Genomic DNA, 11,243 nt, shown 5'->3' with positions numbered 1-11,243 from the left:
CGGGATCACGTCCAACTTTTTCGCTTCTCTCTCTCCAATCATACATTCCACCATCTCTTTAACATTTTTCCCTCTCCACCACCGCCTCTCCTTCTCCCTATTACGCGGTCAGAATACTACCACAACACGCCGCCTGTCTTCGGCAGAAATGCGCTCATCCACGCACGGGAACAACACCGAGTTGTAATATAGACCTACATTACACTCCGCCACTCTCGGCTCATACCTCCCCAGCAACGAGGCACATCACCCGGTCACAATACCTCCAGAATGTCCCCCGGGTGAAATCCGGGACTTGGTTTTATGGTTCCAAGTGGCGGGGCGCTCACCCGTTGGCGCTGGGACGCGAGGTCTCCAGCCGTCCCCGCCGTGAGGCACCCGATCGTCAGGTCTGTCAGCCCTCGGAACAGGCCGCGGGTCAACAACTCGTGGGTGGCGGGGTAGAGGCGAGGCAGATCACAGAAAAATAATAAAGACTAGAGCATGGCAAAGATATGTTGATGAGAAACGTACGTCAAACACAAACGTAATCAGGGAGAAAATACGTTCGTGGTAAAACGTAATTGAGAATGCATTTTAGTTTTGGGGGAAAGTAATTTTTAGGAGACAGGACTGCACCGCCATTACATTTTTCCTCTCGCGCACCCCCTAGGGGCAGCTCGCGCACCCCAAGGGGTGCGCACACCACACTTTGGGAATCCCTGCGCTAGTTGATGCGGAATTCCAAATCAGTCTGAGCAGGAGCGCTCCGCTGAATGTTGAGAGAACAGGCAGGGGGCAGTCAGTGGCGAGTGATCCTTCGGACACTCTTCACTTGGCCAGCCGCTGCGGATATTGGTGACCCACCAGTTAGCCTGAGCGAGAGCACTCTGCTACTGTGGAAACAGGTCAGGCAAAGTCCCTATAGTGAGAGGGGAGCGAGGACACTCTTCACTAAGCTCACTCTCTTCACGAAGATAGTTGCTGCAGATATTGGTGTCCCACCAGTTAGCTTGAGCAAGAGTACTCTGCCACTGTGGAAACAGGTCAGGCAAAGTCCGTATAGTGAGAGGGGCGAGGACACTCTTCACTAAACTTGTTGCTGCAGATATTGGTGTCCCCCCAGTTAGCTTGAGCGAGAGCACTCTGCTGCTGTGAAAAACAGACAAAAAAGAACACAGTCCTTACAGTGAGAGGGGAGCGAGGACACTCTCTTCACTGAGATAGCTGCTGCAGATATTGGTGTCCCATCAGTTAGCTTGAGCGAGAGCACTCTGCTACTGTGGAACAGGTCAGGAAAACAGTCCTCATAGTGAGAGGGGAGCGAGGACACTCTCTTCACTAGGATAGTTGCTGCAGATATTGGTGCCCCACCAGTTAGCTTGAGCGAGAGCACTCTGCTACTGTGAAATCTGTCAAAAAAGAACACAGTCCTTACAGTGAGAGGGGAGCGAGGACACTCTCTTCACTTGGACAGTTGCTGTAACTCTTGGTGTGCTACCAGTTAGCCTGAGCGAGGGCACTCTGCTAACTGATATCCGCTACTGATATGGCCATAATGTTTACAACAATCAATGGACACAATCAGAGTATTAGCTTAGTCTAGTTAGCCGGAGCGAAACGCTCTGCTAACTGATATGGCGTAATGTTTACAGCAATCAATGGACACAATCCAGCATTAACTTAGTCTCGACAGCCGTAATGCGTAAAACCATCAATGGGCACAACCTCAATGTTGATTTAGTATAACTAGCATTTACCGAGTTTGCCTGAGCAGGAACACTCTGCTAACTGTGATAGCCGTAACACTGTGAAGGGCGGGCCGACAGCGTAATTCTACGCTCTCGTTAGCGCGCCACTCGATTAACTAGAGCGGAAGCGCTCTGCCAACCGTGGAACAAACAACTGTTATAGAAAACAATGTTAATCGATCTTACCGATTGCTGTCATCACGATTTAGGTGGCCCTTATCAGACTGGTGACGACCGATGATAGGGGCGTCCACCAGTCCGGGGCTCGATGTCCGAACGGCGAACACACCGTTCCCTCCGAAGAGGGACAGCTCGTCGCAGCCTTTGGAGGGCGAGAGAACCGCAACTCCGACCGGTGATCACAAGGCTACAGCGACGAGCTCTAATATGTCTTGATCGTAGACACATCCTTGTTTATGCTACCATGGTAGCTAACCTGCGTCGCGAGAAGATGAAAAAGGACTGAGCCCAGGATGACACCGGAACTTATAGACGACGGGGGTCATCCGAGGTCACACGTGACTTTGTTGATATAAATATTCGACCTGCGCATGCGCGAGACGGAAGATATCCAGTGTGAAGCATTGCTTCTGGCGGTCAGTAAGGATGAAATAGAACGTCAAGACGTCTTTAAATAATTCAAAAATCAACTACCATGATGATGTGAAAGAAGTATTTGTGTCCTTTTCATGAAGTGAATAAAAAGAACACAAGAAATTACAACAATTAAAGACCATAAAATATGACATTTTAAAAAGAAATCACGAAGAATAGATAAGTGAATGAAAAGAAAACAAGGAAACATTTTCATTCCATAGCATATGTAGTTGAATCCCAACTTGGAGCTTCATAAGAAAGCACAGAATTTGATGGGATCATATAAATGATAAAGTTTCCAGTATTACAACCCAAAAACCAGACATCCTTTTATTTAGAGAAAGCAGTAACGATAAGAACTGTTAATTTGATAGCTGGTCTAAAGTACTTTACTTCAGGATGAGACGATATTTTGGATGTTCAAACTGTATTGATTGATTGACAGGTCTCTGCTGAGGTCCATTATCATGTTTTAGCTCAAGTGTGTTTGAATGAGGAAATACATTTTTTATACAGTCAAAATGCTGCTTTATGCTGCAAAATGCTGGCAAATCTGAGAATTTATTTTCTCAAGATGTTAAGAAAACATGTATAACAAACTGGAGGTGCAGGCAGGGAGGGTGTACCAGAAGAAGTCTATTCAATTACATTATTCTAATTCATCCTTTTTAAATCTTGCAAATGTAGTACACTCCTGTCCAGGTGGCGGCGCTGCTGCGCTTATAACCAGATCTGTAAACTGCAGAAAGCTGCACGCATCTCGTCTCGGAAGTTTGGAGTCTCCGTTGAAAGTTCGTCCTGCCGTCGTTGTGTGCGGACATGTCGGGCTGCAGGCTGATGAGAGCCGTCAGAGTGAGTGAGTTCGGAGCTCCGTCGGTGCTCAGACTCTGCTCAGATGTGCCTGTCCCACAGCCTGGACACAGACAGGTGAGACGGAGGCTGACTGGATCAACACCACACAGTCTGCTGGTGGAAGTTCAGCCACAGTAGAAAACAACAACTGCAATAACCGCCCTTATTGCGTAAGAGCAGTTTCGGGAAGCTTACTTCCGAAATGGCTCACAGACTTCGATTTATAACAGCTTCAAATGTAATAAGCAATGTAACTATTTTAACAACTTAATCATAATAATGTAAGTGTAACTTACTACGTTTGGTTAATTGTATAATGCATGTTTCCCCCTACTGAAAACAGTAGGCTACTCAACTCTGATTACTGTCAAACTCTAATTCTTTCAATGTAACTTGAATTAAGGTGAAAACCAAGCAAAAGAATGAATGTTATATTCTGCATATAATCTTTTTACTGAATGGAATATATTTGGATGTAACTCCTTTGCAATAGGGTTGGGTACCGAAAACCGGTGCCGGTATGGTACCGGTTCCTATACGACCGGTATCTACCGGACCGAAATGCAACGCAGATTTCGGTGCTTCCTTTCGGTGCCTGAGCCGATTGAAATACTTTTTTTACACTACTCTGATGACTCCATCCTAGGTTAGCTCGTCCTAGGCCTCTGCTCCTCACTCATAATATTATTACAACCGGACGAGCCGTGCGCGCTTAGAAACAAACCCCTCCATCATTCTGACGAAGCTTCGGCCATGATTTATTGAAAAAAAACAAAGAACGAGATCTGTCATATGGCTGGCAGGCTACTGACTTCCTCCATCGACATCCGGGTACTTTGTGCTGCCGCTCATAAGCACAACAACACAGGCACGCGAAACCTTCTTCTTCTTCTTCTTCTTTGAGGTGTAGTGGAGGTTGGCAAACGACGAATTGGAGCATTACCGCCACCAACTGGTAAAATTAAATTAAATTAGTCAGGACAGGTGTTGTATTTTGCTCATATTTCTGCAAAAGAATTGCTGAAGTCTGAAGCTGTAGTGTGTGTACAGAGTGTGTGTGTTTTGTATTTATTTATTTAAGTATACTGTTAACAGTTAATATATTGTTCATAGTTTGAAGTTAAAAAGTTTGAAGCTGTAGTTTGAAGCCAAGTGTTTTGTATTTATGTGTATTTATAGTATACTTTAAAGCAGGGGTGTCCAAACTTTTTTCACTGAGGGCCACATACAGAAAAAAATAACACTTTGACAAACACGTCAGGACATCTTATTTACAGCTGGTAGCTTCGCATGTACTGCTTCCCTTTCCTGCTAGTCTGCTGTCTGATTGTGAGGTCAGGCTGATCTGATATCAGCACTGCAGTTTCTCCTCAAAGTTCTCCTCTCAAACGGGTCTTGGAGGAGTAGTGCTCGCGCTGGAGCTTGCGCCCGCCATGTAGAGACTCGTCCGGACGTGAACGCGCAGCTTGGGGCAGAACCGATTCTGCTTGTCATATTTTACACATATTACTGGGTGATTCCATATTTCAAAAACACGAATATTGACAATTTGTATAGTTTATTATTATTATTATTATTCATTTCATTTTATTTGTTGTGGCTCAAGGTGGGGCGGCGCCCTATCGCCCTCTATTGCCCAGCCGCCACGTAAGCACTGACTGAGTTCTGTCACGAGAGACGTTATCACAGACACATATTTCCCCCTTTTAGCAGAAAGGTTGGCCTTTGGAAAAGCACATTTGACTTTGGACTGCGTGGGGAAGTGCGCAACATTGAAGTTGCGTAGAGTGCCCTCGTGCTCGAATTACGTTGACAGTTTTCACAACCGTGTTGATCACATCGCCGAGCTGGACTGTCTTAGCACAGAGGGCGTCTTGGTGGGTGATACGCTGCATTTTAATAGCCTCACCTCCGCTCTCTTGCGCTCGCCTTTCATAGCTGGAGCCCTATCTGTTATAACTCCACACAGCTTGTCCCATCTTGTCAATTGCATCTGACACAGCTTCAAACATGTCCTTACCTGTTGTTGTGCTCTTTAGACTCCTAAAATCAAGCAGCTCCGAATGCAGAAATGATCGTCAACTCCCCGCAAACAAATGAACAGCTGTGCGGTGTCTGTGGCATCTGTGCTCACATCATATGCAATGGAGTAAAACGCAAAAGCACTTGCTTTATCTGACACTTGATGGTTTAGGTTAGCTGACAAGTCTTCGATTCGCCGCACAACTGTGTTTCTGGACACGCTGACGTTGTTGAATTCCTGCATTTATTCCGGGCACTTGCGACTTTAGTGAGGCGCTGTTTTATGAAGTCACCATCTGAGAAAGGTTTCCCGTGGCAATGAGTTGAGCTACCTCGTGGCTGCTATTGTGACTTTTTCTTGTGTTTTGTTTGCACGGAAAAAAATACTCTTATTGAGCTAACTGCCATTTAACTTTCTGTTCTCGCTCGGCACCAGTGTAGGACGTGTCATCATCCGGGGCTAAACGTTTCTTTGATTGCTCTTATTTTGTGGAGAAGCTGCCTTGTTCAACACAGTATCTCCACCTAGTGGTGAAACTAAGAAGTACAATACAGTCAAGCGCAAGTTTCAAGTGTGGGCCATATTACATTATATTTTTAGAAGTTGCTGCGGGCCAATTAAAAATGGACCGCGGGCCGTACTTGGCCCGCGGGCCGTAGTTTGGACACCCCTGCTTTAAACAGTTAATATATTGTTCAATTTGAAGAAAAAAGCATCGGTTCAGGCACCGTTTAGGCACCGGTATCGTTTTAAAAGTATAGTTTTAGCACCGGTATTGGAAAAAACCCAAACGATACCCATCCCTCTTTAGCAGTGGCGGGCCGTGCATTTTATGCCTGGGTCTTCTGTGCTGTCCTACTACAGTTGAACAGCTATGGTGCAGATACATGAATCTGTGCATCACGGGACGCTGTCGGGTTTCTCCAAAAGTTTTCAAAAGCACCGTAGTGTCCTGCCGTGCTATGGTGTCCTTGGGTTAGCGTAGCATAGCTCCAAACACCAAGATGCTCAGTTCAAATGAAACACATTCCCAGCCAAAATATGTGCAAGGCTGTCATCTAGACAGCTGTGCAATGAGAAAATAAGCTAATTGGAAAAAAAATTATAATACATGTTGTGTATTTATGAAAAATGATTAAATTATAATATAGCTCTAACTTTGTAATTCTGTTTAGGCCAGCAGATCAGGCTTAGCTGGCCCTGACGGCCCACCACTGCCCTTTAAAACCAAGTGGTATTGTGAAGTGGATTGAACATTAAATACCAAAAATCAATCTGTAACTTGTCTTTGTGTGAAAGGTTTCTGGTGTCGGTCTGGTAGGCTGGGCTTCACCTTTTGAAAGATGAGCCATGCACATGTTTCTGTATCAATATACTTTCAAATGCATAAACACGGTCACTAATGTACATTCGTATTGGGGTGCACAGCCCACAGACTGGCAATAAAGCCAACAGAGTGCAGGTCATGAATATAAAAAAGCAATAAATATTAGATATTGTTATTTATAAGGATTAAATTGAGCTGCTGAACAATTGCAATTGAACTGAGGAAACATGCATCATCAGTTGTGCTTGGCCTTTGGATATGGATATGTCCTTTTTTTTCTCGTGTCCCCATAATTATTTTCTGCACATATATCCTTCCATCTACAGCTCGACTAGGGCTGGGCGATAAATCGATTTAATCGATTAATTCGAATGTGTGCTTTAAGGCGATGTGTTTTATTGAAAATCGAGAAAATCGCCCCCACCCCTCCCCCCGTTGGGTTCCCGTAGTTGAGTGCGCGCGCATTGTTTACAAACGAAAACAATGGCGGCCAGCAGTGAAGCTCTCGTTCTTAAGAGAGGGAAGAATGTGTCTTCCGTGGTCTGGAAATGGTTCGGGTTCGTGTCATCTGACACAGAACAAACAGCCTCAAACAGAGGCATGCCGCCGAGTGGGAGAAGTGTTGCGCCCTGAGGAGGGAGCAGGACCGCGGGAGCACAAGCAACGCTGTCTTCCTGGCAAAAAATATTTAGAAAAAACATGCACTACTGTTTAATACTGTTGGTTATGTTGTGAATGCACTTGATTTTGTTTACATGCACTTATTTACTGTGCACAATATGTTATGTTGATGTTAGATCAGATGTTGGACTTTTGAAAATGTGAATGGTAAAGGGTCACATACATTTTATTTCATGCTGTGTTTGTATCAGTGTATTCAGTTAGAAAAGCTTACTGTCAAAAGTTACATTTGCACAGTTGTTTACAATGGAAGGCTACTATTTAATGCCATTTAATGTTATCTTTAATTTAATTTTATATTTAAATGATTCAGGCAAACAAAAGAGTGACCAAATACGTTTTGTATACTACAGGCACCTTTCTACAATGTTCAGGTTTTGTTTGCACTTTATTTTTATCAACCTACGAGGGAAAATCATCACAAAATAAAATAAAAAATTGTTTTCAACAGCTTCTGTCATCTGCAAAAATTTGTGGGGGAAAAAATCGATTTAAATCGTGAATCGGATTTTTTGTAAAAAAATCGGAGATTTTATTTTTAGGCCATATCGCCCAGCCCTAAGCTCGACCATGTCTCTCTCTCTGCAGGTATTGATTCGTGTCCATGCCTGCGGAGTGAACCCCATGGAAACCTACATCCGGGCTGGGACGTACCCCCTTAAGCCGCCCCTGCCATACACACCGGGCACAGACGTAGCCGGAGTGGTGGAAACTGTTGGAGAAGGAGTGACCGCAGTAAAGGTCTGAGAAAAAACACACACACACAACAAAAAACAGAAGTAACGGTGGACCTCATAGTTGACCTTATCCACGGTTTCAATGCAACTACAGTAAATCCATTCCACGTGTGTGGTGTGCAGGCAGGAGACCGTGTGTTCACCATCGCCACAGAGTCCGGAGGTTATGCAGAGTACACTGTGGCAGCCGACCAGTGTGTCCACAAGCTGCCCGATGCTTTACACTTCACCCAGGGTGCAGCCATAGGGATCCCCTACTTCACCGCCTACAGGGCTCTGCTTCACAAGTAAGACCTCAGCGCTCAACCTGCATTCTTTCATTTCACTCCTTTTTTTTTTTTACTTCCATTTGTGCACTGTGATTCAGCTTTTTGAGGTGGAACCAGCTTCCACTAGAACAGGAAAATGCTGAAAATAGTCCCGAACAAATACACCTACCTGTAGTTATGTGTGTTGAAAGCATAGACTGTATATAAGAAGGGGATGACGTCTCCTGTTTGTGGACTGCATTCCTGAATCCTTGAGCATGGCATTTAGCCATTGGTTTTTTGCAACCACAAGTGACAGGAGAAGGTGGAGCTAAGAACAACCGGAAACTCATTTTTAGTCAACCAAATAGTTACAATTTCCTTTCATGATCTAAAAACACAGTGAAAGGGTTAAAGTTGTAAGACGAAAACACAGACAACTCCCAGACCGGACAACGCTCTGGTAGAGACCTGTCAATCACTGTGTAGCCCCGCCCTAAAGCATCCCCTGCTCTATGGTCTGACTCTAAATGGAGCATCATTTACTAAATGAACATCATGCTGTATTGAAGAAGACTTGAAACTAGAGATTGAGACCATAAACTCATGTTTACAATGTTTACTGAGGTAATAAATCAAGAGAGAAGTAGAGTCACTTACTCATAGACTTTATACAACCAGAGGAGTCGCCCCCTGATGGCCATTAGAGAGAATGCAGCTTTAAGACACTCCCCCAATGGCTTTTTAAAAAATGAAACGACAGCATGTATTTGTGAACCGTTCTTGAAGAGGTCTCAGGGTCGAGTGGGGAAGTCAGAGGGTATTGGCATTGTTGGTTTTAACCGTTGCAAAGGATTTGTTTACAATAAGTCAAATATACAACAACACCAGACTTACACTTTAAACAAGCCAGTCGAACAGATGTCATGACTCAAATGTGTTTTTACTGATGTGTGTTGCAGAGCCCACGCCAAAGCTGGAGAGACCGTCCTCATCCATGGAGGCAGTGGAGGGGTGACATTTTTTGTTTCTTCTTTTCTAATTATATATGTTGTCCCTAGGGTGGCGCAGTGCAAAAGAGAGGGTAAAACAGGCACAATCAGACAGTATAAACAAAATAAAGGTTTATTGGTCCGTCCCACTGGCAGTTCCTTTCACTCAAAAATCACGAATCAAACAAAGCCCATGAATAAACATAAAGCGTCCCGGAGGAGGAAGTCGTTTCTTCACCAAAAAAGTAATCCAACCCTGCAAAGTCCTTGGTATCTGTTCCTCCATGTTCGTCCTCTCTCCTACTCCGGGCCCAACTCCTCTCACAGTGGTGCGACCCCCTCTGCCCTTTATTCAGTTTCCCAGCCCTGCCTCAATTAGGGGCCTTAAGCACCTGCAGCTGGGTGCCTGATGAGGCAGTCTGGGAGCTGTAGTCTCTAGCCCGGTGGCCATTTTGGGTTGTGGGCACTGATCCTGGGTGAGGATGTAGCGCCCCTCCACAACCTGTCCCCTTGTGATGCCACAATGTGAATATACATTTTAAATTCAAATGGTTTACACATCCTCATTGCATGTAATTGTGTGTGCGTGTATGTTTAGGTCGGTGTGGCAGCGTGCCAGCTGTCCCGTGCTCTGGGTCTCAAGGTGTTGGGGACGGCAGGGACGCCGGAGGGACTGAAGCTGGTCCTCAACAACGGAGCTCACCTGGCCTTTAATCACAGGGAAGAGGGCTACACAGACAAAATCATGGTACACACACACACACACTCCCCAGAAACACAAGAAGGAAAGGAACTCGTCATGAACGAAGCACGTTTAAACATTTAATCACCTTTTTATTCCTTGTTTCTTAGTTCTGTCAGATGTTTCAGTGGTGGTTACAGGGATATGAACTGTGTGTGTGTGTGTGTGTGTTGTGTGTTCTAGGAAGCCACAGAGGGCAGAGGCATCGATGTGATAGTAGAGATGCTGTCAAATGTCAACCTCAGTAAAGACCTCAAGATGTTGGCCTTGGGAGGACGTGTTACGGTCAGTAAGACTCCAGTCCAGTGCTATTTATCAGTCTGAATAGCTTGGTGTGAGCTGTCTCGTAGAGACACCAAAATAATCCAGATTGATGAACAGCACTACAGGTAAGAGGGTGATTTTGGGCTGAACTGTCCCTTTTAAGAGAAGCACAAAAATGCAGAGAGATAATGCTTAAGCTAAGAGAAGGGGCGGGGTTGACCCTGTTGCAACGGATGACATCATGTCTACACTGATTGGTTCACAGTGGCAGTGACTGAGAAATGAAATATTCATCAGTATACAGGGGCAGCGAGGAACACTCTAGATCACATTTGTTCAAATTTTGACTCTGGAATCCTCTCGACTTCCTCCAACTTCTCTCGGGGAGCCGAGGAGCTACTTTTAGCGCTGCAATGCCTCGTGAATTACTCTTCGACCAAAAAGTTAGGACTGACGCAGCCTTTATTTTTCCACCAGTTAGGAGCTACTTTTAGCCAGAGGGTGGTTTGTGAAAACGACCCCTAGACTTCTGTAGCTAGGCCCTACTACCCAGAGTAGAAGCTGTATCCCAGTGTAGCTCGTTCCTGTGCCTGCCTTCATACGCTCTTATCTCTCTCCTTCATTGTAGATCATTGGCTGCAGAGGCTCCATAGAGATCGACCCCAGAGACACCATGGCTAAGGAGAGCAGCATCATGGGAGTGGTCCTTTCCTTCGCTACACCGGTACGAAGCAGTGGCATCACACAAGCTGTCCTGATACAATGTTTACATAAATGTTCGTATGTTTCCTCCCTCCCTCCCTCCCCTCGCAGGAGGAGAACAAGGAGAGTGCGGCGCTGTTCTACGCGGGGATGGAAGCTGGTTGGCTGCGTCCAGTGGTCGGCTCCCAGTATCCGCTCACCGAGGCTGCCCAGGCCCACCATGATATCATTGAGTGTCCTGGGGCTGCTGGGAAGAGAGTCCTGGTCGTGGGATGATGTGATCATAGCACAGGTTTTGGCTGTTAATAATAAGGAAAAAAGTCAAGAACGTAAATAAAATAAATTGAT

The 11,243-nt window shown here is 45.3% G+C and overlaps 1 protein-coding gene across 1 annotated transcript; it reads left to right on the top strand.

Annotated features, from left to right (window-relative positions):
- Nucleotides 1-3,081: 3,081 nt before the first annotated feature.
- Nucleotides 3,082-11,243, top strand: LOC306788796 (quinone oxidoreductase-like). The gene is made up of 8 exons (XM_079284452.1): nt 3,082-3,254; nt 7,799-7,951; nt 8,071-8,234; nt 9,158-9,209; nt 9,786-9,935; nt 10,113-10,214; nt 10,822-10,917; nt 11,007-11,243. Exons 1-8 carry the CDS (start codon nt 3,147-3,149, stop codon nt 11,169-11,171), a joined length of 990 nt encoding a protein of 329 aa, XP_079140578.1. The 5' UTR covers nt 3,082-3,146; the 3' UTR covers nt 11,172-11,243.

This window comes from Melanostigma gelatinosum (assembly GCF_949748355.1).
Source record: "Melanostigma gelatinosum genome assembly, chromosome: 15".
Classification (NCBI taxonomy): domain Eukaryota; kingdom Metazoa; phylum Chordata; class Actinopteri; order Perciformes; family Zoarcidae; genus Melanostigma; species Melanostigma gelatinosum.
The sequence above is the reverse complement of the archived record's forward strand: the minus strand, read 5'-3'. Positions and strand labels throughout refer to the sequence as shown.